This window comes from Acyrthosiphon pisum, chromosome A3 (genome assembly GCF_005508785.2).
Source record: "Acyrthosiphon pisum isolate AL4f chromosome A3, pea_aphid_22Mar2018_4r6ur, whole genome shotgun sequence".
Classification (NCBI taxonomy): Eukaryota; Metazoa; Arthropoda; class Insecta; order Hemiptera; family Aphididae; genus Acyrthosiphon; species Acyrthosiphon pisum.
Window position 1 is genome coordinate 25,057,209 of NC_042496.1, and position 26,518 is coordinate 25,083,726.

General features: G+C 30.1%; 5 protein-coding genes and 1 long non-coding RNA gene across 9 annotated transcripts in view; 2 read left to right on the top strand and 4 right to left on the bottom strand.

Moving 5' to 3' along the window:
- Window positions 1-325: 325 nt before the first annotated feature.
- LOC115034421 (nucleolar transcription factor 1-B-like) lies at window positions 326-6,304 on the bottom strand. Of its 3 annotated transcripts, none has more exons than XM_029491356.1 (3): window positions 6,003-6,304; window positions 1,828-2,867; window positions 326-1,762 (listed from the first exon to the last, which is right to left on the bottom strand). In XM_029491356.1, the coding sequence occupies exon 2, from the start codon at window positions 2,657-2,659 to the stop codon at window positions 1,841-1,843; it is 819 nt and encodes a 272-aa protein (XP_029347216.1). In that variant the 5' UTR covers window positions 2,660-2,867; window positions 6,003-6,304; the 3' UTR covers window positions 326-1,762; window positions 1,828-1,840. The 3 variants fall into 3 exon arrangements, with proteins under 3 accessions (XP_029347216.1, XP_029347215.1, XP_029347217.1); XM_029491357.1 differs by having other exon boundaries at window positions 330-1,686; XM_029491355.1 differs by having other exon boundaries at window positions 326-2,867.
- Window positions 6,305-7,582: 1,278 nt separating this feature from the next.
- On the bottom strand, window positions 7,583-11,859 carry LOC100159151 (WD repeat-containing protein 46). Its single transcript, XM_001950601.3, has 13 exons — window positions 11,677-11,859; window positions 11,397-11,497; window positions 11,157-11,279; window positions 10,965-11,093; window positions 10,687-10,837; window positions 10,458-10,593; window positions 10,286-10,385; window positions 10,060-10,216; window positions 9,855-10,002; window positions 8,574-8,668; window positions 8,414-8,506; window positions 8,202-8,309; window positions 7,583-8,131 (listed from the first exon to the last, which is right to left on the bottom strand). Exons 2-13 carry the CDS (start codon window positions 11,495-11,497, stop codon window positions 8,021-8,023), a joined length of 1,452 nt encoding a protein of 483 aa, XP_001950636.1. The 5' UTR covers window positions 11,677-11,859; the 3' UTR covers window positions 7,583-8,020.
- On the top strand, window positions 10,783-11,088 carry LOC115034423. Its single transcript, XR_003839786.1, has 2 exons — window positions 10,783-10,870; window positions 10,943-11,088. It is a non-coding gene; the product is annotated as an uncharacterized LOC115034423 (long non-coding RNA).
- A 397-nt stretch (window positions 11,860-12,256) lies between the features above and the next one.
- On the top strand, window positions 12,257-17,511 carry LOC100161191 (general transcription and DNA repair factor IIH helicase subunit XPB). The gene is made up of 12 exons (XM_001950512.5): window positions 12,257-12,616; window positions 13,124-13,213; window positions 13,290-13,531; window positions 13,607-13,918; window positions 14,546-14,790; window positions 14,863-14,969; window positions 15,599-15,721; window positions 15,785-15,958; window positions 16,029-16,297; window positions 16,373-16,537; window positions 16,625-16,960; window positions 17,030-17,511. The coding sequence occupies exons 2-12, from the start codon at window positions 13,171-13,173 to the stop codon at window positions 17,264-17,266; spliced, it is 2,253 nt and encodes a 750-aa protein (XP_001950547.2). The 5' UTR covers window positions 12,257-12,616; window positions 13,124-13,170; the 3' UTR covers window positions 17,267-17,511.
- On the bottom strand, window positions 16,997-21,021 carry LOC100161899 (calmodulin-A). Of its 2 annotated transcripts, none has more exons than XM_008184447.3 (6): window positions 20,721-21,021; window positions 20,606-20,639; window positions 18,008-18,109; window positions 17,517-17,801; window positions 17,404-17,446; window positions 16,997-17,240 (listed from the first exon to the last, which is right to left on the bottom strand). In XM_008184447.3, exons 1-5 carry the CDS (start codon window positions 20,811-20,813, stop codon window positions 17,415-17,417), a joined length of 546 nt encoding a protein of 181 aa, XP_008182669.1. In that variant the 5' UTR covers window positions 20,814-21,021; the 3' UTR covers window positions 16,997-17,240; window positions 17,404-17,414. The 2 variants fall into 2 exon arrangements, with proteins under 2 accessions (XP_008182669.1, XP_001947193.2); XM_001947158.5 differs by having other exon boundaries at window positions 17,019-17,148.
- A 1,412-nt stretch (window positions 21,022-22,433) lies between these two features.
- LOC100163964 (cytochrome b5-related protein-like) overlaps window positions 22,434-26,518 on the bottom strand; it is a 35,421-nt gene continuing 31,336 nt past the window's right edge. The window contains exons 3-7 of the mRNA XM_029491347.1: window positions 26,383-26,518; window positions 25,484-25,881; window positions 25,184-25,372; window positions 24,666-24,869; window positions 22,434-23,226 (exon numbers count right to left, since the gene is read on the bottom strand). Of these exons, the coding sequence (XP_029347207.1) occupies window positions 22,929-23,226; window positions 24,666-24,869; window positions 25,184-25,372; window positions 25,484-25,881; window positions 26,383-26,518 (1,225 nt within the window). The 3' untranslated portion in view covers window positions 22,434-22,928. The remainder of the gene's footprint in view (window positions 23,227-24,665; window positions 24,870-25,183; window positions 25,373-25,483; window positions 25,882-26,382) is intronic.

Sequence of the window (26,518 nt, forward strand, 5' to 3'; positions counted from 1 at the left end):
AGTTGTGATAGATTCAAGGACTTTATCTTCTCTTTTTGGCCACTCAAAATGGATGAATATTTGTACATTTTGCAAATCTAAAACTCAACTATAGTAGGTAAATCATATTATTTACAATATACTGATCTGACAGTTTGTCCATCGCTTTAATAAATTAAGTATTTGTTATTTGCCTTATATTAAGCCAATAAAAGTATAAAATTGCAATGTTATTATATTATGTGTCCTTGATAAGTTTTTCAAGGAGTGTAAGAGAAGAAAAGTTCAAAACTACTTTTACTAGACCACAGCAAGATACAATTGATGTAGGTAATTTAATACAATATAAAGTTGTAATTATTTTTACTCTTTATTAAAACATTAACTTTTTATGACATTAATAAAATTAAATTAAATTCACATAAATTTTAAAAATAACAGAGTAAAATGGATTACGGTTAATGTAAAATTTGCTACGTTATACTTTTGTCATACAGAGAAAACACATGCAGCTGTGGGGTGTCCTCTTAAGTAAAGACTAATTTGAATACGTATCTGAGTAAAATATTAATGCTGTCTTAAGATCTAAATTTCATGTCATTCATATTATCTAACACATCTTATACTATAATACATCATAATAAATATACATAATACAAACATTATTTGGTAATTAGTAAATTTAATTATTAGGAAGTTACACCCACATGGTGTTGTATCCGTTTTACAAATGTCAAACATTTTTTTGTGCAGGAAAGAACCAAAAAGACTACATTAATAACTAAGAACCAACATTTTCACCACATAAAAAGGAGAACTTTAACTGTGAAATATCATTTCTATTTTTCGCAACTACAAAAAAGTTATTGAAGTTTTAAAAACATGATGTATTTTGAAACAATAAGAACTTTTTTTGTGTGATACCTAAAAAATGAAAACAATATTTCACAGATAATATTAAGTGTATAGTATATCAAATTGGAGTCTTAACTATCACTACAGTCTAAGTGGTTCTATCCGGCGCAAAGCAGTTTTTGCTATTGTATATTTGTAAAACAGAGACAACACATACACATGTAACATCCTCTTAAAAGGTAGTTATAATATATCTTAAAAAAGTAAAAACAATATTGTAAATATTAATATAAATCTATGTCCATGAGAAATAAGTTATACAAATCAAGCTTTATTTAAAAATAATATAATGAACATAAATACAAGTGTACTACAATTTATGGTTGCCATCATGTCATCATTGTACTCTTTATAACAAAACATTGTAATCAATTATATAACTTCCAATAGTTATTTTTGAAACTAGGTACCGATTTTTACTCAAAAACAATTAATTAATAGGTACACACCTACTGCTTATTATAAATTTAAAATATGATAAATTAACAAAATATTTAAGTATTATTATAATTATTTTTTTTTATTTATGGTACAGCATCAACTATTAGCTTGTAAAAAAAAAATTATTTGCATATATATAATAAATGGTTTCCTTAGATTAAGTTATATATATCAATAAGTTTTAGAAATGTGATGATTTTATTAGTGTTGTCTTGGATTGGGCTAAGGGGTTCGAAGAGGTTGTCAGACATTTCTAGGCTTTTTTTGGTTTTTATATGGTTTCGACAGTAGACAAGGAGGTGCTTGACTGTAAGAGGTTCCCCACAGGTTTGGCACATTACAGGTTATCTTCTGCACATAAAATGTCCATAAGACATCTTTGGGTGACCGTAAGTATTATATTTAGTAATTATTATATTGTACATTACTAAACAAAAATGATAATTTGGTACAGGATGTATGTATATTATAATATATATCACATAAAGTTACCTTATGATATTTTTCAAGATTCACTTGACTCCTTTGACTCGCAAATTTCATAACTTCCAGGAATTAAGTGTTCTTCAGTAAAACAGATAGACGTATTATTAAAATCTTGTCCATCTAAGGGAATACAATTATCTGGATTCATATCGCATTCTAAAGATAAATCACAATATTTACTGTCATCAAAAACTATTTCACAGTCTGAATCTCTATCTTCTTCAACTCCATCTTGAACTCTATCTCTATCTTCTTCAACTCCATCTCTATTTTCTTCAACTCCATCTTGAACTCTATCTCTATTTTCTTCAACTCCATCTTGATCTCTATCTTCAAAAATTATTTCACAGTCTGAATCTCTATCTTCAAAAATTATTTCACAGTCTGAATCTCTATCTTCTTGAACTCCATCTTGAACTCTATCTCTATCTTCTTGAACTCTATCTTGAACTCTATCTCTATCTTCTTCAACTCCATCTTGAACTCTATCTCTATTTTCTTCAACTCCATCTTGAACTCTATCTCTACCTTCTTCTCTACGAAATGCTGAATATTGTGATGTATCTATACCCATCCTTAATAAATCCACTTCTGTTTCAAGAACTCTTTCTTGAAATTCTAAATAACTTAAATAAGCGTCTTTCCAGTCTTCTGGCTGAGACGCTAGTTCTTTAATTTGTGCAATTATTCTGATATTCATTCTTTGAAGCTGCGCATAGTATTTTTTATATCCCATACCAATGCGATTCCTGCACGGAAGTCTATTACGAACCCAAAAAGTTGATCCTAAAGTTCGTTTTTTTCCGAGGTTTTTTCTTGTTGAAATATTTTTCTTCATATTTCTTTAACGATTTGTATTAGTATTCATTTTACAGGGATAATTAACTGTTTGGTCTAAATCAATATCAATAGTAATCGATTGAATAGGAATATAAACTTGGTTATTATAAGTGTTGATTGATAATTTATATTAGCTGTACATATTCCAACATATTCTCAATGCATTTATCCAGCGTTTCAGAAATGGTTTGTTTTGTTATGGAAACCTTGAAATAAATTAATACATTAATCAAAATTATTTTTCAATAAAAATATATTGCATTTATTTATAGATAAAATTGTTTGAAAAAGGAATTCTCCTTCAAATTCAACCTATTTAACATGAGCACCAAATTATACATAATACCCAGTTTGGCTTTCGGCCCAGACACTACATTAAATCAATCAATTCATTAATACAATTACGAGTCTTAGAAATAAAGACATTTCTAGATATTGCCAAGCATGCCAAATATTTGACGGAGAATGCTTTTCAAATTGAAAAAAAATCATGCCAGCCCAATTCTAAAATAATTCAAAGAAAATAGAAAATGTACTGTAAAACTCTTCTTTCTTTCCTAACGTATGTACTAGGGTGCCACTTAATTTTTTTTTTTACATTTCTTACCTTACTATCAGGTTCTATTTACCATAAAAACTATTTTGATGAAGATTTAGAATTCGGAGTTAAGTTTTACTGGTCGCTCAATGCATTTTAAAAATATATGAATGTTTTTAATAATTTATTATTTTCCCTCAACTTTTTACATAAATGTGAATATTTTTAATACTTTAATAGTCATAAAAAAAAATAAAAATATTACGCATTTAGAGACTGAAGTTTTTTTTTGTTTCGGTCAAGATACTGTTGACGATGTTTTTCAACAACTTGCAGTAAAAACTGTTTTTGCTCCTCTTGATTGGTCAAAACTGAATTAAAAGATGAAATTAAAAACACTCCTCGCTCTGCTATGCCATTCACAACTTTTAATGATTCCACCGTTTTTTTCCACTTAGAAATTCTTAATTAGTTTCCCATGTTGGATCAGTTCATAAAAAGGTTATCTTAATATTTAATGCATCAAATAAATGTATGGTTTGATTTGTCACTAAATCTGATAACTTCTTCTCAGCCAGTTCTACTGCTCGTATTTTTAATTTTTTTCTTTACCTTCATCACTCCCTAAATTTGACAAAGATGATACCATGCTCAATTTATTTTCATATAAAACATTGTTATCAAAAATTGATAGACCTACTAATGTTGGGCCCAAGTATCACAAATGACGAGAAAAACATTCTAAAGCTATTTTAGCTATTGTCTTATTCTCATAAGCTTTTAAATCATTTGTGGGGGCACTAGCAGCATTAGGCGATGCAGACCAATATTTAATATACACTTTGGACAATAAAAACATTGAATGTTTTTAATCCCTCGAGAACTTCGGGTTTTAATTCAAAATGTGATCAAAATATATAAATTTTCAAATGGTAAATGATTTTAGACATCCACCTTGCTCTATGGAATGCTCCAGGGTGCTTGTATTGTAACTTTTTCACTTATATTTTCTCCAAGAAATATCAAACATAGATGTAGTAATTCTTTATAATCATCTCTTGGCTGATAAACTGATAATTGCTTTCGAATAAAATTGATTATACCATTTTTTACGAGTATTATATTATAAGAAATAGAGTCGTCTGACATTGCACTTTCATAACCTTGTTTATTTATATTTTTCCAGAATTTTGAAAATGTTTAAAAAAGTAATAAGTCAGGGCCAGATTGATATTCAATTGGAAGAGAATTAAATACTTTGCTGATTATTATTTTAAATAATATGATGTTTACAAGCTAGACCTAAGAGATTCCTCCCGTTTTTCGTTCTAAAATTGTACAGGCCCCCTTCTTTTTTATACCGGTGTTACTAGCTGTGGTATCAAAACACATAAAATTTACTCTATTTACAATATTCCATTCATCAAGCAATTGTAAAACAGCATTTGCTTGTTATTTTCCAGTTCCTCTGGTTAATTTTGGTACTCCCGAGTAGTTTCATTACTCCTTTTCCTGAGACTAAAACTGCTAAAAGATCGACTGAGTCTTTAGACATTAATTCTGGTAATATTTTATCATCCCAATGAAGCGCAACTTCAGGTTGAAAATCTTGATTGATTTCTTTAGCTATATTTTCTCTATGCGTTTGTCTTGTTCGACGGATTGTTTCTTTATTTAAAGCGATTTAAAGTATTTAAACCAATTGTTTCAGCTTTAGCTGCTAATATATATGTATAAAACTTTGAAACGAATGAGCGACCGCAAAATATGTGATTATCTAAATTATACTTTTACCGCAGCTATTTTACAATACATAAATCAATATTATGAAGTAAGATATTGGAAAAACAATTTTTTTTTTAGCGTATATAGTCGAGTAGCACCCTAGTATGTACAAAATCATCTCACTTCCACACTTAGTACATTGGGCATTCTCATTGTTTGCTAAAACAATTTTACTAGTTAAAAATTGGTGGTTGATTCATTACTACGTATGATTAAAAAAAAAATAGGAACAAGTCTAGTTTGGCGCCCACTCAAATTTTTCTATTTTTTTAATTACAGCCTTCCAAAGTTAGCGATTTTACGTTTATACGCATGCGCGCAGCAATACTATAATGCCGCACTTAGGACCATTTTTGTTATTTTTTTGTACTCACGTATTCTAACCTGTTTAAAACGATGGTGCAATAATAATTTATCCCCCGATTTTCTATGCAACACCTCCCCAAGTGGGTCACAGGGCTAAGAAATTGTATTTTTGTTGCACCGAGTCACCGAGCGGGGTGACTCGCTCGCTCGGACAATTAAAAACGAAAATATCCCCCGATTTGCTATGTAACACCTCCCCAAGCAGGTCACGGGGTATGTTATGTTGTATAGCATGTGCAGTGATGACACGTTTTGTGGCACTCGTCGCCATAGACAAGTATACTACTTGACGCTGCGCTTATAGTAGTGTTGCGCGCATGCGTATAAACGTAAAATTGCAAACTTTGGAAGGCTGCAACTTCCAAAATAATCATTTCGGCAAATTAATTTTACACCATAGATTTCGCGTGGGCGCTAAACTAGACTTGTGCCAAAAAATATTTTGCCATATTGAGTGTAAATGCGTGTCTGGGCGAGTGCCAAAATATGTAGAATAAATTGTGGTTTCGCACAATAAGTGACGTCCTAAAATCTGACGGCTACAGGTAGAATATGACATCCGTTATTATGTTAGAGTATATGTAATTGAAATTAAATTAAGCTTTAATAATTCATATCTACGCAAGGTAGACAAAAAAACGGAAATACTTACGAAGTTTCACGATTGCTGATAGAAGCAGTGGGTCGTGGCATCACGTTACGCTGATTGAAATTCGACAGATCATAACGTGGACTGTCGGTATGTCCATAGACGACTGGTTATGTCGTTTAATGAGTAACGACTCTTGACTAATGAGAAATCGAGGACATAGGAAGCGAGAAACTCGAAAATATATTATAACAGTTAGCTCATGGCATAGAACAATACGCTCACGGTTCACTTAACTCGGCGAGACTCTCGAGAGCCCAACTCTGTTAGCGTCACCAGCATGAAAAACATAAACTCAACTAGACAATAGAGACAGTGTTGCCAGCCTGCAATTGCAATAAAAAATGGTCAAACACGTGATTACGTGAAAAAACTGATAGATCGTATCATCATAGATGGGTATATTCTACCGGGAGTATCCAAATTCACCCACTGATAGTTAAGCTCAACAAAGTATAACCACAGATTATACATAATAATAATAATTATAAGTGTACAACTGGTATAACCAAACAGTGGAAGGCAGGAGAACCATAAAGCAGTGGCGTAATTTGGGGGGGGGGGATGCTGGGTGTACATTTGCACAAACATTTTTTTAAAACGCCTTCTTTGGCCTGCCGGAGAATTTAGAATTAAGCGCCGGATATACCTAAGCGTTTTAATCAGGGTTGGCAAAAACCCGGGCTTTTTAGAAAAAACCCACCCCGGTTGGGTTTTTTCGGGTTTTTTCAAATAAAACCCCAAAAAACCCAAAGGGTTTTAATGTAAAAGTAATAATGGGTGGTTTTATTGGGTTTTTTCAGAAAAAACCCATCCGAAAAAAATTAAAATCGGAATTTTTTTCCATGTATTTTTTCCATGCGTTTTTTGTTTTTTCTCTTATCGCGTTATCACTTATCTCTATACTGGCCCCGCCAAAACTATATGATAATAATATAAGATATAAACATTCAGAACTTTTCCCAATTGTTAATTTTTATTGACGTTACTACGTTAGTGGCATTATTAAGTTTTTTGTTTTGTTGTTAGATTTTTATTTGTTACTAAAATTGTACCTACCTTATTAATTAAAATAATTATTTAGTTTTTTTCAAATCAATTTAATATTTTAATTAGAAAAATAAATAATACCTATAAGGTAATTTTTTCTGAAAATTAACACAAGTTAAAAAAAATAAAAAATAAATAAGAGTGAACTTCTATTTTATCCAGAAAAGTAACCCGGGTCTTATGGGTTTTTTCAAAAAAAATTAGTGGGTTTAACCCAGAAAAGCAGCCCGGGTTTTTTCGGGGTGGGCTTTTTCGTGCCAACCCTGGTTTTAATGTTTTATAGTATATATTATAATTTATATTTTTTCAGCATTAAAAAAAAATGTATTATACTATTTGCAGTATTTGTACTCATGTTTAATTTCCAATAATGTAGTTTTGTGGTCCCACAATATTATAATTGATAAAATTATAACACAAACAATGTGAAGAAGGCCGAAGGGTACCCATAAAATAGATTTCTATTTGTATAAAGCTAGCTATATTATATATTTTGAGTATGCAGGGAGAAAAATTGCGTATGTTAAATTCGGTTAGGTATTTTACTACAAAGGTGTCTTATACACATACATTTATTTACCAAGTGTAAATACCAGTGTACACTGGCATCCACAATATAAAATAAATACATTAAAAGTACCTACACAAATAAATAGTAATATTTTGTCATAAATAGTAATATTATTGTGTTATTTTCGTTTCAATTTAAGTGACATATTAAATAAATTATACAAATATTCTACAGTTTTCTTATTGAGAAGTTGAAATGACAATACAGACATCATGATAATATATGAATTTCAATATTTCATTATTGTTTTTAAATGAAATATATTTTATTTTTGATAAATTACACATAACAACACTGTTTAAAAATTCATGAGCATATCCTTCATTAAAAATTAATGTAAAAATGTGTGGTTTAACAAATGTTTACAAACAATTAAAAGAAAGAATAGTTAAGACTAAAATTATTCCTTTTTATTTCTTTTATTTTTAAACCTATCAAGTACACCAAAACGTGTTGATTTTCCTTCATCAATCTCATCTTTTGGCCGTGCATTTAGTGCTCTAACAAATTCCTGAAAAAAATTAACATATTAGCAATTAATAAAAATTTAAATCCGTGAATAGCAATTTAGTATATTATACCTTTGTTTTTTCTTCTAATATTTTTTCTTTTATTTTTGAAGGGTTAGCCAGGGTTTTTTTCTTGATTTTATTCCTTACTTTGATATTTATTTTCAATGGTTTTACAGTCTACATCAAAATAAAATTAATAAATACATTGTGCTAGTATAAATTTATGATTCCTGAATTATAATTTAATATTAAATACTTTTATGACTATTGGTTACACTTACTTGAAGTGAATTTCTAGCCGTTAATTTTGTCTGGAACGTATTTATATCAACTTCATCCACGGTCGATTCTAATGTAATCATTTCAGCTGGGATCTATAGTAAAATTATTATTATTTTTAACCAATTTCTCAATGAAGAATTTTAATTACAACTACTCTACCTTTTCTAAAAGCATTTTCACTTCAGCTTCTTTACGCTGTTTCTTTGTTTGGAATGGATTTCTCTCCAAAGCATCAAAGTTTGGTTCACCAGATCCTAAACATCAATTGTTAAAAATTAATATTTTTTTTTTTTTTTATTACATTTTTAACTTTTTATTTTTGAACAAAACATAATATTTACAATCTGTATTTACATGTTATATAATAAGTAAATGTGATGGGGATTGTTTTACAGGAGGGGGAAGTTGCCCATTGGCGACACCCCGTGGGAAGTGATTTAAGGAGAGAGTAGGTCCCTACACCAGGTCCTTTTCAGGCGCCTGGGTGGAATACCTGAAATATGATTGGATGATAGTTGGGTGATTATAGGATTTGAGTGAGAACTGAATGTTTTGTGTGTTTTTTTGTAGGTAATTTTGGCAAGGCTGTTTAATGTTGGAATGCAGATGTCTTTATGAAGTGATTCATTGGTAATATACCAGGGGGCACCTGATATTAGACGTAGACAAATAGACTGAAATGCCTGAATTTTTCTAGTATTTGAGGGTTTGGCTGAGCCCCAAAGTTGTATGCCATAGTACCACATGGGTCTTAGAAGAGCCATGTATATTGTTCTTTTGGTTTTTAATGAGAGCTTTGAGCGGAGTAAGGGTCTGAGAAGGTGGAGTTTTGAATTGAGAGCTTTATGCTTCTTTTTTAAGTGTGGACCCCAAGTGAGGCGTTTGTCGAGGATTAAACCTAAGTAATTAGTTTGTGTGGAAGATGGAATTTGTGCATTGCCGATAAAGGTTGCGGGACATTCTAAGGATCGAAGTGTGAAGGTAATTTGAGAGGATTTTGATGGGTTAACTTGGATTTTCGTGAAACCAGGTGTTTAGCACAGTTAGGTGGTTTTGGATTTTTTGGGCAGCTTGGATGGGATTATTGTCAGTAGCAAGAATAGCAGTGTCATCCGCGAACGTACCAAGTAGTGTGTTTTCGTTTAGAGGTAGGTCACTGGTAAAGACATTGAATAGGAAGGGAGCTATGTCACTGCCTTGGGGAACACCAGCAGTTGCTATTTGAGAGTTGGATAAGGTGCCGTTAATTTTTTTGACAAATGTTCGTTGGTTTAGATAAGATTTAATTAGTAGGTAGTAAGGAGCAGGCAAGAAGGATTTTAATTTAAAGAGTAGGCCAGGGTGCCAAACTCGGTCAAAAGCCTGTGCGATTAATATTATTTAATTAATTATGTGTTCAATAAGTATGGTAACTATTAAATATTTATGAATATTTCTAACCTGGTATTAGTAAGCTAGAAAAACCACCGTCGTGTCCAGCTCCAAGGACATCTTCAAATGGACAAAAGGCTAAATTGTTTATTGTTCTGGCGATATTATGCCTGAGATAAGCATGCTGTATAGTTTTTGTACAACATTCTTCATACACCTAGATTATCAGTTTAATTTTCATGAATGTCATTACAGTAAAGAGTATCATACTTACATCAACAACATTATTGATAGCTACAGCTAAACATCCAGTTTGACTGAATACCATACTTCTTGGGCTAGTCCTAACTTTGTAATCTTGTAATGGTCCTTTTAATCTACGTATATCCCAAACTTTAATACTCCTATCCATACCAGATGTGGCCATGTACCTATAACAATAAAATTAATATCGTACTATAAATAACCATTGTGAAATATAAAAATCACGTTATTTTTACATTCCATTAGAATTTATAGCAAGTGATGTAATCATATTTCCATGACAAAGTATTTTAGCAACAGGTTCCCGAAGATTAGGACTCCACATTGATACAACACCTAGAATTAAACAAGGTTAGGTATTGTATAATGATTTAATATTTGATTTGATAAAAAAAAGTTAATAATGACCTTTTGTATGTCCTAAACAGATCAATGCATTATTTGAATTTTGAGTCATGAGGCTCAATCGACCCATTTTGGCATTAAATTGTGTTACTAATTTTCCCATTGACACATCTAACCAAGATAAAAATCCTTCTTCGCTCTGTAAAATATGAATTTGTGATAATTGTAATTTCAAATGTTTCCATTAGAATCATAATACTAAAAACTATTGTACATGTAATGTTCAACTTACAGCAGTACTTAAAAGAAAATGATACGGTAGAAATTCCTGATGTAAAACATTGTTTAAGTTCTTTAAGCAATGTACTTCCACGCCCTGATTGTCGTACATATAAACCCACTTTTTTTGTGCAACCGAAAAAAGATTTTCATTGTGAAGCCATCTATAAACAAATAGTTATAATAAGTGATGACTTGTGAGTACAATATTATTTGTATTTTTTAGTGATGATTTAAAATAATTTTTTAAAAATGTTTATTGGATATAGGTGCAGTTTACTATCGGCTTACTTAACGTCATACACTTCTTCCATAACATTTATTTCACACATCAAATGTTTTGTAATCCAGTCCATAGCAGCAACATGGCCTTTTCGTCCACCAATTAATAACTGACGACCATTTAATGAATAGTCAATACTAAAGAAACATGCATTGAATTAAGTTTAAATTGTATTCAAAAGACTGAAATAAAAAACTTACTCGTACGGACCAAAATCAAGTTTTAAATCAAAATGTTTCTTAGCACTAGTCACATCAACTGAATTTGATAGCTGTGTTTGTGAGATTTTTGTTGTTTTCTCTCCGGGTTCAGCAATGATATAACTTTAAAGGAAAACAAATTGTTTAATTTAAAATAATTATGATAAATTAAATTAATCAAATCAAAAAAGAAATGAACAACTTAAGACAATTTGGATAAATAAGTATTATGTTTATTACCCAGAATTTTCAGGTAACAATACATTTGCTGCTTCTGATATTTTAGCTGCTAATTTATTTTTAGATTCATTAACTATTCGGCGTTGGTGAACTTTCCCCATCTATACAAATGTTAAATTATTAGTTACGCAATGAATTTAAAAACTAAAATTTAGTAAAAATAATTATACACAGATAATCAAAATGATTAATGTTTTAAGAAATCAAATTTGTTTTTAATAATTTTATTTGATCTTAAACTGTAATTAAACAGTTAACCAAGTCAGTACCACAGTCTCACCTTGACAATATTGATGAATTTACTTCTATTTACAAGAATCACATTGATTACCAAGCAGACAGTGAAAGATTTTTTAATTTAATAAAAAGCTAGTAGCTACAGGTCGATACAGACTAGAGTGTTGTGTCTACAATGCCGAATGCTGCACGTCCGCATGGCACATCCATAATCCATATCAATAAATTATCAATTTTTTTTAATTTTCCATAGATAAAGAAATGGAAGGGCCCATGCCCATAGTCCAGTGTTGCCAGGACAAAGTATCAATATAATTTATTTATTTATTAGTCATTCATTAATATTTATCATGAAAAACGATATTTAACTCAAGTACTAAACAACGTACTTTTTCCAAATCACGATGTAGAGGTCGAGCTGCTGATCTTCTCTACACCGAGTTCCGACGTTGAACAAATGTTTTGAACAATTAACAAAGATTTGAATTAATAATTTGGAACAATATTTTGTGGAACAGTGTGTCTGGTTGATACCACAAATAGGTACCACTGTACCTACAGACATAGTATTATTTTGTTTGATAGTGATTATTTTATCATTAACTTATTTTAAGGACAAGAAGGTTGTTGTTTATGTTTTCACCATGAACAGTGGTCCACTACACATGACGTAGTTACGTACTATTAAACTGTACTTCATGGTTTTCACTGTTTTCAGTTTTAAAATTTTCAGACACTCAGTGGACAGGCCACTTACTGGTTATTAGTCACTCGTCACTCTTGTGTTCGATGTTGTGAATTAATTATTAGTCATTAGGTGATACGCTAATACAGAGTTTTTTGGTCGACGGTTGTTTATTCTGAAATATTTACAACTTTGACAACCTTATACCATCGTATTCCCATATGAGCACTACATACTTTCATTAGGTATAATAAATAAAAAAAAAAAAAATGGGACAAAACGAGAAAAGAATATCCAGGTTAATTTTTTTAGTTGTTTACTGTGGTTTGAAAATGGCCTATACTTTATCGTACGCTTAATACGGATGTACAACATCGCCAAATTATATAACTATATTAAAGCTTCATTGTAGATCTTCAATGAAGTCATTGAGGTTTTCTCGTTAACTCACTAGACCAGCAGTTCTCAACCTTTTTTATATCTGCGTACCACCTATTCAGTTTGAAAATTTACCTCTTGACCAAATATTGTTTTTTTTTTAATACGTAATTTGGGTGTATAGAAATTTATTTTATTAGGAACTACAAATTTATGATGATATAAGCATTTAAAAAGAAAATTAAATAAGTACAATTGTTATTTATAATATTATTACTATCAAATAAACCAAATAATATTTATTGTAAAAAACGACTCATTTTATTTTTTTATAAAGTGAGATTTTCTTAGTTTAATAATTTTAAAATACTAAAACTTAAAATTCTAGTAAATTTTCTTTAATTTTAAATTAATATTTCACTTTCAGAGAAAAGGGGCAGGAAAAGAAAGAAGGATGATTTTGATGAAAATTCTATGGGTTTGGATGATCCTGTGTTATTAGCTGTTAACGAAGAAGGTATTTAGTAGCAATTTACTTTAAATTATTTAAGTACGCTATTGAAATTACATTTTTATCGTAATTTGTTATTTAGAGGGTTTACCAAGTGCTGCTAAAAAGAATGCTGAAACTGCTATTAACAGTGTTGAGGATGAGTTTGGAGCTAAAGACTATAGATCACAAATGAATCTAAAAACAGATCACGCATCTCGACCATTATGGGTTGCTCCTGATGGACATATATTTCTTGAATCGTATTCCCCTGTGTATCGCCATGCTCATGACTTTATGATTGCTATTGCCGAACCAGTTTGTAGACCAACTCATTTACATGAAGTAAATATTTTTATTTATTTGTTATGTTTACAATTTAAATAAGATCTATAAAATGTTATTTTATTTTTATTTCAGTATAAATTAACTGCATATTCATTGTATGCAGCTGTTAGCGTTGGATTAGAGACTAATGACATAATTGAATACTTGAAACGTTTGAGTAAGACTAGTATACCTGATGGTATAATAGAGTTTATAACTGTGTGTACACTTTCTTATGGAAAAGTTAAACTTGTACTTAAACATAATCGATACTTCATTGAATCACAACATCCAGATATTTTACAAAAGCTTCTTAAAGATCCTGTTATTGGTTCTTGTCGTCTTAAAAGGCTGGAGGATACGGATGCATTGATCACAGAAGAACAAAAAATTGAAAAATCACATGTATATACTCTTATTTATTTATAATTTTATGTTACAATATGTTTTCAGTGTTGGGTAAGTTACTTTTTAAAAGTAACCAAGTAACATATTATAATAAGATTATAACTAGATTGCTTAAATAAAAAAAATTACAAAATATTACATTACTTTTGTTTATTCAAAAGTAACTAGTAACTATACTCTATTCAAAATAAGAATGCTCACTTCCACGCATGAATACTGAGCCGCCCAAACAATTGGTGCCAGGTGCTCTGTGATTGGTCGCCGACCATTCGCAACAAATGTTATTCCGCGTTTTCAATGGCTGCCGCCGTGAAAACAGTTTTTACTGGTCGAATGAGCATTCTTATTCTAAATGGAGTATAGTTAGGAGTTTTAAAAAAAGTACTAACTTAAGTTACAATAATGTTCATTAAAAAAGTAACTTTAGTATGTTACTTCCAAGACTATTTTTTTATAGTTGAAACTATTGAAATTTACATATTATGATTTATGACTGTTTATATTTGTAAATCTTATTTTATGATTAGTTAAAAATTTAAAATAATACTTCAAATATGTTTACATTGGCAATATTACGATAATTTTTATGGCTTATAAATAAATAAATATTGTTTTATCTTTTAGTTTCCTGGAGATACTTCAAAAGACAAAGAAGATCATTTGAATGACGTAGTTCCAAAAGATATAACAGATTTATATGAGAAAATTGATAAAGTTGAAGAAGAAGAAGAAGAAAAAACACAAAATCTTGTATCATTTGAAGTACAACAAGAAAAAATTGAAATCATACAAAAGCGTTGTATAGAGATTGATACACCTCTGTTAGTTGAATACGATTTTAAAAATGACAAAGTCAATAAAGACATTAAGTAAATAAATAAAAATATTTAATATAAAATTATTTTAAGTTAATAAGTAGTAACTTTTAATTTTATCTATAGCATAGATTTAAAACCTCAAGCAACTTTAAGACCTTATCAAGAAAAGAGCTTAAGAAAAATGTTTGGAAATAGTCGTGCAAGATCAGGAATTATTGTGTTACCGTGCGGTAAATATAAACTGCGTTATATTATAATATATTTTAATATTTGTACAGTTGTCAACTGATAACACTAAACCAATGGTTATTTATTATTAATAAAACCATGAACAAATAGATAATAAACTGTTCAAAATAAGATCAGTAGTCAGCAGCCGAGTTCTGCGCATGGGCGTGACTTTGTTCCGTGGCGTCGGCGTCTGTCCATATGTCTAACCGCCGTCCGACAAAAACTCGTCACCGCCGACTACTGTTCTTATTTTGAACAGACTAGGTATGTCAGCAACTATACGAGTTTTGGTTCTGTTAGTGCATCAAATCCTTCCCAGCCATATTCACAGTTCGCTTTATTTCATTGGCCGTTAAAATAGCCGGCCAACTTACTGAGGCAAATCAGCTAATAAACGGGGTGAGGAGTGGTCGGCAAACACAATGCATATCAAAAAGTTGCTGACATAATATATCTCTATTTTTTCACAAATAAAACAACAGGTATCTCACTTAGTCAGGGCACTGATATAGTATAAAAAAAACTGAAGTAACAACATTTATTTATTAAATGAATACCCTTGATAATTTTTTGTATACCTAATACTTACTAATTGTAGGTTGTGTTAAGTGTTTAATCTTGTTTTTAGGAGCGGGAAAAAGTTTGGTAGGTGTAACAGCTTGTTGTACTGTACGTAAACGTGCGTTAGTCCTATGCAATTCAGCGGTTTCTGTTGAACAGTGGAAGTATCAATTTAAAATGTGGTCTACAGGTATTTATTATTACTTGAAAATTTAAAATAATACAGATTTAAAATTATATGATCTGTTGCTAGCTGATGACAGTTTGGTATGCAGATTTACATCCGATGTTAAGGACAAATTAATGGGTTGTGGTGTGTTTATTACAACTTATTCAATGATAACACATACACAAAAGAGATCTTGGGAAGCTGAACAAACAATGAAATGGATTCAAGAGCAAGAATGGGGTATAATGGTGTTGGATGGTAGGAAACATAACTTTCACAGTTTTTTCCGCTGGAGTTAAAATGTATCACTTATATTTTAATTTTATAGAAGTACATACCATACCAGCTAAAATGTTCCGACGTGTATTAACACTTGTTCAATCACATTGCAAATTGGGCTTAACAGCCACATTATTAAGAGAAGATGATAAAATTGCTGATTTAAATTTTTTAATTGGTCCTAAACTATATGAAGCTAATTGGTTGGAATTACAACAAAGAGGGTACATAGCCAAAGTTCAATGTTCAGAAGTATGGTGTCCAATGGCTCCAGAATTTTATCGTGAATATTTAGCTACTAGAACATGTAAAAAAATGGTATTGTATTACAATTTTGGTATTTTTTAAACAATATAATCAATTTTATTATTATTATATTGTCTTTTTGTACAGCTTTTTTTTGTGATGAATCCCAATAAATTTCGTGCTTGTCAATTTTTAATACGTTATCATGAACAACGAGGAGACAAAACTATTGTATTCTCTGATAATGTATTTGCACTTAAAGAATACGCCTTAAAGTTAAGTAAACCATATATTTATGGACCAACATCTCAGGTAATATATCTTAATTAATGATTTAAAATTCTTCTAGATTACCAATAAAATATTAATATAATGTATATTTTATTTTTATATGTGTAGGCAGAGAGAATCCAAATATTACAAAATTTTAAATTAAATCCAAAAGTGAATACCATATTTGTCAGTAAAGTTGCAGATACATCATTTGATTTACCAGATGCCAATGTTCTTATACAAATTTCCTCTCATGGTGGAAGTCGACGTCAAGAAGCGCAACGTCTGGGTCGTATCTTACGTGCTAAAAAAACTGCAATTGCTGAAGAATATAACGCATTCTTCTATACCCTTGTGTCACAAGACACAATGGAGATGAGCTACTCAAGAAAACGACAAAGATTTCTTATCGATCAAGGATACAGTTATAAAGTGGTTACGAAACTTGCTGGAATGGATGAGGTACACTCAATATTTAAAAAAAAATTTGTATACGACTATTTTAAAATTATACTGTATATTTTACTTTAGGATCCAGAGCTATTTTATTCTAGTAGAGAAGATCAAGGTTTATTATTAAGTAAAGTCTTAGCAGCCAATGACACAGATGCAGATGAGGAACGAATGCCATATGAGGGTACATCCAAGTCCTATAAGAAAATGTCTGGTAAAATGAGTTCTATGTCTGGTGCTGATGATGCGGTGTATGCAGAATTCAGAAGAAATTCTGGCGTAAAACATCCTTTGTTCAAAAAATTCAGAAAGTGATATTTGTAATAATAATTAATAATTATATTTTATTTGTAATCTAAGAAAGTTAATGTCTTGTAATGAAATCAAATGTTTGTACTTCAGTAGTATTAAGTTTATAAAAAAAGAATTAAAACTATATCAGTTTTGCTTACCGTAATTCGTTTTATTTCTTAGAACTTATTATTGTAATAAATTCTGAAACAAAAAATATTTTTACTGTTTTTAATTTAATTGAAAATATTAACATTCATAATCAATGACTTACCTTTATAATCAATTTTTTTATCACCATTTAAATCTGCTTCTTTTATCATGTCCTCAATTTCTTCATCAGTGAGCCTTTCTCCGATACTGCACATAACACGTTTGAGTTCATCAAATGTTATGAATCCATCGCCATTTTTGTCAAATACTTTAAAAGCTTGGTGCATTTCTTCCTCGCCATCTGCTGCTTTTAGTTTTCTAGCCATCATTAGCAGGAATTCATCAAACTCAATACTACCATTGCCATCTTTATCCACTTCTTTAACCATACCTCGCAAATCAGTTTCTAGATATAGATATATGGAAAGTTCAGATTCAATTAATACATATTAATTATATATTACACTCTAAGGACTTTGGTAGTTGGGTGTAAATCAGTTTACAGCCAATATATCTATTTTGCTTTTTTTTATTCTAATTGCGGTTGGCAATTTGAAAATACTAAAATAATATATTAAAATGTCGTCATTTGAGTTATAAAGATTTACCTACCAGTAGGCCTTTGACCCAAAGATCTCATGACCACTCCTAGTTCTGCCTCAGTAATCCGTCCATCATGGTCTTTATCGAACAACATAAATGCTTCTTTGAATTCTAAACAAAGTCAAATTTTTGAATATTATTTATATTTAAGTATTATAAGCTAATATAAGTCATAAAGTATTGCTGAAAATTCAGACGTGTGGACTAATTGAAAAGTTTAAATAAATTATTTAGTTTTACACTTAATTAATACCTAAGTTAATACATTTTTTTAATCAACTTAAGTTGATGGACAGTATTAATAATAAATAACTTAACTAGTTAAAGTATCCATTGTTAGTTTAAAAAATTAGAGTGAATCGACTATGATATGATACTTGATGGTAAGAACATTATCATAAAAAAAAATGTGTTTGAATGTGGGTTTTTTACGATAATTCAGTTTTTATGTGAAACAAAGTTCCGGACTTATAGCATTTGCATATCCATCATAGATGTAGTAAGACATAGAAGAGTGGTATACAAAGCGTTTCAAAGTACAGAGAAATTGATAGGTATTATATAAATGGTATAATAATTTTAGTATACCATTTGCCTATAGAGTATAGGCACTAGGCACTAATACCGATTGAGGTTGAGAGGGGGCAGAAGCCCTACTTATAATAATGTCTAATAAGCTTCAGAACAATTTGGGAAATGTTTGAGGGGCTATTGACATTTTTGGTGTGGGCTTAGCCCGTAAAGCTCCCCTATTTGCGTCTATGCATTTAACTAGGTAATCAATTTTCTCGATGTAAGAGTTGGTAATCATTATAAAAGACGATAAAATGTCACTCCAATTTCCATCTAGGCGGCAATTTATCAATTATTACTATAGTCAATACTATAATAATTCACTATTAACACTTTTTAATTAGTTTCTTTTATGTGTAAATTAATAAAATAAAATATGTATTTATATATTGTAATAATTTTTTTATTCTTATAAAATCATAATAAGAATAAAAAAAATACTATTATTATTATAAATTTATAAAATTAGTGGTTGTGTAATAATGTAATATATTATATAATTGACCATGCCTATCTTTGATGATTGTTGGACACAAAGATAGAGCGAGAATTAATAAAATTCATCAGATCCAGGAGATCCTACCCAGGAAAAAATTCAAAAACAGCCATTGACTATACGATATAAAGCTGGAAAATGTATTTTTGCTCCACATCACATTGACCCTTATTGGCTTAATTCAGGCCCAGTTGGGAACTTAGATTAGATAATATTATATCGTAATCGCATTTTATACATTTATACTAGTGAATAAAAGTTGAAAATATTAATTAATTACAATGTAGACAAAATAGTATATTAGTATAGGTAACAATTATGAGGGCTCGGATTTAAATACCCTTAATAATATCAAAAAATGCCCTTCTAAAATATGCATTTATGACCTAAAAACTCCAAAAGATGTCCTAAAAATATTCCCTGGAATCAGAAATCAGAATTAATGTGTGAGTCGTTTTATTTAATACTAAGATTAGGTACTTTACGTTGTTTTAGTACAATACCTAATACCTATGTGAATTTATATAATATACTTTTATTTTATTTCGTAATATTTCTAGAAATAGGTTAAAAAATTACCTAAAAAAATAACTAATGCCCTATTACAAACATTTAAAAAAGCATTTAAACGTCAAAAATTTCGTTTTTAGCATAATTTTACTATAGTGCGTATAGATACTTGAAATACATGTTTTGTTTCTTAGAAAGCATTCCATAAAAAAAGCTAAAGATGCATTGAAATTCGAGCCCTTGCAATAATATACGAGGTGTAACAGATAGATCTGACTTTTGGAATAACTTTTGTTCTAATAAATATTTTAAAACTTTTTTTTTTATATATAATTTATAGCCACATGCGCTACGCGTGTAATAAAAAAAAAATTATTTTTATTTTTTAATACCAAAAATAAAAAAATTTAAATTTGATTTAAATTTTTTTGAATAAATTCAAAATAGTAAATTTGTGAATCTGATTATAAGAATGATTTGGATGGTAAAAAAATTTATCTAAAGGAAGTAGTTTATTTTTTAGAATTTTTTAAAATATCAATATTTTTTCGATTTAATTAATCTGGAACGCAATAACTTTTTTAAAAATATTATTTTTGGAAATTTGCTAACATGGGTATATTTCTTGAACTATTTACTAATCATATAATTTTAACAATTTTTGTCATACCTTTAAAAAGCATAATTTTTTTTTTTTTTTTGGTCAAGTCTTTCTGTTACACCTTGTATATTATATTTTACAATATACTTTATTGTACCTAATCAATTAGCTAGGTAAGTACTTTAAATAGTACAGTGACTAGCAGCGGCGTGACGAAGGACTTAATTTGAGGAACGTGCTTCAGTTTAAGCCAAGACTAAGCCAATCTTTCTCAGTTACCATTTACGTAAATACGTAATTACTAATTACTTATAAGTATTTATAATCTCTCATATAAATTATTGTGTCCCATAAGTTAATGAAGTTCGCCACGCCACTGGTGACTAGATATCTATAAACTAAATAATAAATGTACAAAAAACTTTACCCGCAACTTGATCTTCCGACAAACCAAATTCATTCTGAAATAAAATGTTGTTGTAAGTGTTCTTACTTCTCATTATAAGTTATTGAAATAATAAATATAGTATTATAGGCAGTACTGATTGAGTCCGTATGTCATATCTACTCGTCAGTTTCCTTATTCTCGAATATTCCTTTTTATAACGGTCATTATCACTATTTTGTGCACTCATATTTTACTTCGTACTTAGGTATACCCGCAAACGATTATTCGATCGATTGATTTATTATTAATAAACAATAATAAATTTAGGGTTTTTTTTTTCTTAAACAACGCAGTTAAGATTTAAAAAACTGAAAGTTTGAATCACATTTTTCGGGTAAACAAAACGTGCACAGCATAATAATTTTAATATAAGTGTACTGATAGTATATATTTACGAGGAAAAGAAAAAGGAATTGGCGCCGTCATCTTCAGAAAGTTGGATGTGTTTATTATTTTTGTTATTAATATATATTAATATACATGTATATACGGCTCCCACTGCAGCAAATAAGCCAATTTATTTTTAGACGAAAGTGTTAAACACTTAAGCTGCTATAGTGGATGAAAAATTATACATAATATCATAAGCGAAACTGTAATAATAGAACATTTTATCGAGACAGGCCAAATGATAAATATCAAAAAAAATTCCAATCACAAAGTAAGTTTTTAATTTTGATTTTAAATTCTATTTAGTCAGCAGCGTATCGTGTCAGGTCATGGCCTAACTGTCATCACCGGTAATTTCGCCTATGCGCAATACTAATAAGTATTAAATAGATATAGGCAATAATCAGGCCCACCGCTAGGGCACAAGCAAGTCATGTGTACAATATTAAAGAAATTGAAGGCGGAAAAATTAAAGAAATATTCGCAAAGGATAGAGCGGCATTAAAATGTTTGCTTTTAGGCGGAAAATATCTAACGACGGGCCTGGTAATAATAACTAAAAAATACGCATAGGTACTATATTAGGCAAGAATTTATTGTTACAATTGGATATATTTGGTTGTCAAATTCGTTCTTTAATAAATTACATAGGTACCTAATGGTTAATATCAATCAAATTTCAAATCCAAATTGTATAAAAACGTATTAGTTTTAAAACAGAGGTAAATTTATAGTTGGAAAACTTTTGATCTGACTTCCGAACGTTTCTGATAGACTGCAAGTAGACATTAGACAGTAAGACAAAGGATATAAGTTAGAAGCTGAAATATTTCAAATTCCATCCGCATAGTAAAATATCACTGATGTAGGTATTCAGTTTAATTGAAAAGTGTTTTCTTAGACACCAAATTTCAACTAGAAAATCTGATGGGGAGGGGTGCGGGGGTTTTAAAATCGAATAAAACAATATATATTGTTTAAAATTATAAATATATTAAATACAATACCTATAAGCATTAAAAATATAAAAATCATAATAAAATTATAAACCGTTAAACATTAACACTCGACTAAGTACCTCCAGTGGGAGGTCTCTCCACCGTGTTTCCTGTGCGCACTAAAAAAAATCATTTACACTTAGTTTTAACTTTAAAACATTATTAAATCTGTTTCAAATTATATTTTTAGTTTATTTGTTTAGAGTAACTGAGTAAGTAGGTATATGTCAAATTTGAAATTATTAATACGTATCAATGTATCATGCATTTATGTATAATAATGTTAGGTCGTATAATGAGTGAAAAATCGTTAAATACTAATTTAACCAATAACTCTTCACTTTTAATGACATAGGCCCGTGGTTTATAATTGATATAGCTAAGATATTTTTATGATAACAGATTGCAATATACAATACTATTGTAAAATGTATTGTTTATTATATAAATATTATGGAATACAATATTTAGATTAGGTTCTATACAATGTACAACATATTATGATGTCCTTATTCGGATTATTCTAGTATAAAGGTACTCTATAAGGTTAATAAATTAGGTTTATTTTGACATAAAAATAATTTAAAATCATCTAGCTTAACCTTCGTTCATAATATATGGGTAATATAATAATGTATGTAGCCGTATACCAAGGTACGAAATATGCGTATTACCATTTACCACTAATACATTTTAATCATAACTAGAACTTAGAAGCCGTGCAGGATGTGATATGATTTCCCCCGTAAACGACTGTCGACCGGTAAAAACGATTACAATTTGCACCTGTTTATTGCTAGTACCACATATTACCTATGTATAGATAAATAAATAATTGTTGAAAAATCAAAATAGCATTTACAACAATTTAAGCTCGAAAAATACAAAACAAGACAATATTTCGTATGTTTAGGTCAGCTTTTCAAACAATGTTTTCTCTTCGGATCGTTTGGAGTCAGGCGAACTAATTGTTTAAACTGTCCGCGTACAACGGACGAGAACGGTTTTGATGTTCTATCCAAGCCAAATTCTTCACATGTGTCTAGGTAGGTGTCTTGCAAGAGCGGTATTAAACTGTGGTCTAAAGACGGAAATAAATGATGCAACGTATGGTCACTAAACGTTACCAAAGATACAAATATGTTATCAGTTATTTCGTTCCGTTCCTCGCTGGTGTCCATTTGATGAATTCCCCAATCGATGTCTTTACCACTAAACAAAGCCATAATAATAATATTATACATTAGTAAATAATTGTATCGTTTTAAACTCACAAGCATAGCTTTTTATTATAATATTAATGATAAAAAATCAAGGATACCTATCACATTGTCACTCTACTATGTGCCTGCTATAAAGGCATACAGTATCAATATAGAGTAGGTATACCTACCTAGATATACTACCTTGAATATAAATGAGTATTTTCATCCCAATAACAGCACAAATATTAAATAGAATAATTATTACGATAATGCATAATTTTATATTATATTATTCATATTATATCGTTGTTGCTCATTAATAATTCGTCGTCTCAGAATGAAAAGGTTCTAAATCAATTTTTTTGAAAAATGGTTTTTTTGCATATTATTATTAAATATTTTTTGTTGTATAATTCAATCCTGAAATCGTATCGATCCGTTGATTATTCAATGAGATACAGAGAATGAAAAGGTTCTAATTCATACGTGAATGATAGGTACGGGCTAACTTAAAAACGTTCTCCTGAACAATTACAAAAATTACGTTAGAACCTTTTCATTCTGAGACGACGAATTATTAACTTATATCTTAGGTACATATCATATTATATTATGCAGATTGTAGATAAGTCAATATACAGACAGTCAGTAGTAACTGACGTATATAGCCATATAGGTAGGTACATAAAAACGCCAAGGTATAAATTTTAAAGTGTAAATAGGATCGGGGTATAAATGCATAACTAGCATAAGTACCTTTGGTACATTTAGTACCTAATACCTCCCTATATAATATACATTTAAAATTAATCTAAATATTTTGAAAAATTAAATACGTGTACTTTATGTAAAATAACACGTCATGTTAGTGAATTTAAAAAAAAAAAAAAACTTTTTCTGTAGATTAAAATTAACACAGCTGCTTCTGTTTTTTTGCAAATTTATTTTAAATAATTTCATTAATTATTTTCAATGTACAATATTATCTTGTTTTACTTTTTTTCTGTGTATTGCAGAATAACTTTTTTAAAACGATAAGTAGTTTCAGCAGGTATAGATGATGATAAGAAGTTTTATTTTGAATACCTACTGTAATTGAATTACCTATTAATTACTATATAAAATTACACCTAGTAATTTTAATATTAAGGTTTACTCCCAGTCAAATGGCACTAGTGGGTGGCTTCTTATCAAGTACTCATGTATTATGTTTTAGCCTTTATCAAATATGCTTATTGTGCATCAACTGTGCAGATTGTATAGGTACCTACCTATATTATTGTGTAAAATAAAAAAATATTAAAGTTATTAGTCTTATTAAATATTATATTCAGATAAAGTTATTCTTGTACTACAATTTATCCCCGAATTCAGTAGGTAAGTACACTAATTATTTAACCAATAAATAATAATATATTATACAATAGATATCTGATTTTTTATTACTTGATGTGGTCTCCGTCATGGAAGTTATTGGGTAAATGATGAGAAACACTGAATCCGAGGAATAAAAACACAGAGCTACTCGACAGTACTATAATGAGCCACATGTTAAGGACTAAACTAATGGGCATGCGGCCACAAATCATCAATATGACCGGAATGACGAACATTAAAAGGTCAGCTTTATCATTCATGCGTTTGAACGTTCTGAAACATAAGTTAGGTATACATTATATTGTTATTATACACTTATACATAATAGGCGCAACTAGGTTTATTATTTGTGGGGCTAACAAAACTATTTGTTTAAAATAACCCATAGGGGGCTTATATCTAAATCAATAAGGGATATTTGTGGGGGATCTAAGGCCCCCATAGCTTAGTTGCGCCAGTGACTTACATAGGTACCTATATAATATTAGGATATTATTTTAAGTCATTAATTGTACTTTGAAGGTTAGAGTTAAATAACACTCCCTAGTCCATGGTCCCGATCGTTACCAATAATTGCGTAAACTTACCTGATGACGAACTGTCCCGGTGCGATGAGAGGGTAGGCGATGAGAGTAAGATAAGGTGTATAACGAACTAAAGGCGGTTTGTCATCGGTCGGAAACCAATGAATAAACGGATGCAACAATGTCATCTCTAAGTCTTGTACTGTGTTGGTGTAAACGTGGTGACTGACCACATGTGATATTCTCCATTCTCTATATATTGTTGTAAAATAACGGTAAAAACATTATAACTACTAAACTGTGGTACCTACACGACGGACTATCAACGAAGCTATACTATATTGAACATATAATGTGACCTACCGCACAGAGAACAAGCTCAGTTGCATGTAATACATCCTCCAATTGTCCTTCAGGTGAGTGAAATTATGACTTGCAACGGTTCCAAGCCCCAAACTGATGCCCGCAAATAAGGCCAAAACTGTGCTTTGTGTTTGTGCGACTGCCGCGCAGAGGATAAGTGTCGTGAAGAACCAAGTATCGATGACCAGTATAGATTTGATGGAAACTTCACGACGGTTAATTTCGGATAACTTCTTTTTAACTCTAGACTTCAACACACTGTAAAATCCGTCGGGGTTGAACGTGAAGGGCGAATTCCTCGGTGTCTTCGCCCGGCACACGTAAAATTTACCCATCACTTCCTTCGCGGCTTTCTGATTAAAATGATACGTTTCAAATAATTCTGTAATATCCGTACCCTAAATAATAATATGTTACAAATATAAATTATTTATACGATTAAAATGATCAAATTTCGAGAATTTTCTGTCAATATATTTACAATTATTATTCGATGACAAAATATGTCAAATTTATGAATTAACAAGCCAAATTACGTATTTTTTCTCCCATATATATTATGTTAGCTACCTATAATAATATTATTTCGGAATAAAATATAATAGTTTCCGTCTTTCAGAATGGCGATCAGTAATCATTAAAAATGGTGTGCATAATAATATGGCTGGTCATAGGTAAATTTAAAATGAGGGAAGAGGTATTATAGTATAATATAAGGTATACCCATGTCCCGTTATAGGCCTTATGCCTATATTAATGTTTAATAGGTACCTACAACATAATTTAATAGATGAATTGATCAATATCGATATTCTGATTAAAATAAATTGCGTGTATGAGAATACTTTGAATGTCTACCTACCTCTGAGCCATTATACACATTTCTACGAAGTACATACTTTTGTAATTTCTAGCCATTGCGGTCCTCCAGGGTGCTTATGTATCCATTGTTTAAGATCATACAGTCCATCATAAACTCTCCACAACCCGTCAGCGCCATCTTCCTTTTGGCGAGCCTCTATCCAACTGTCCGCC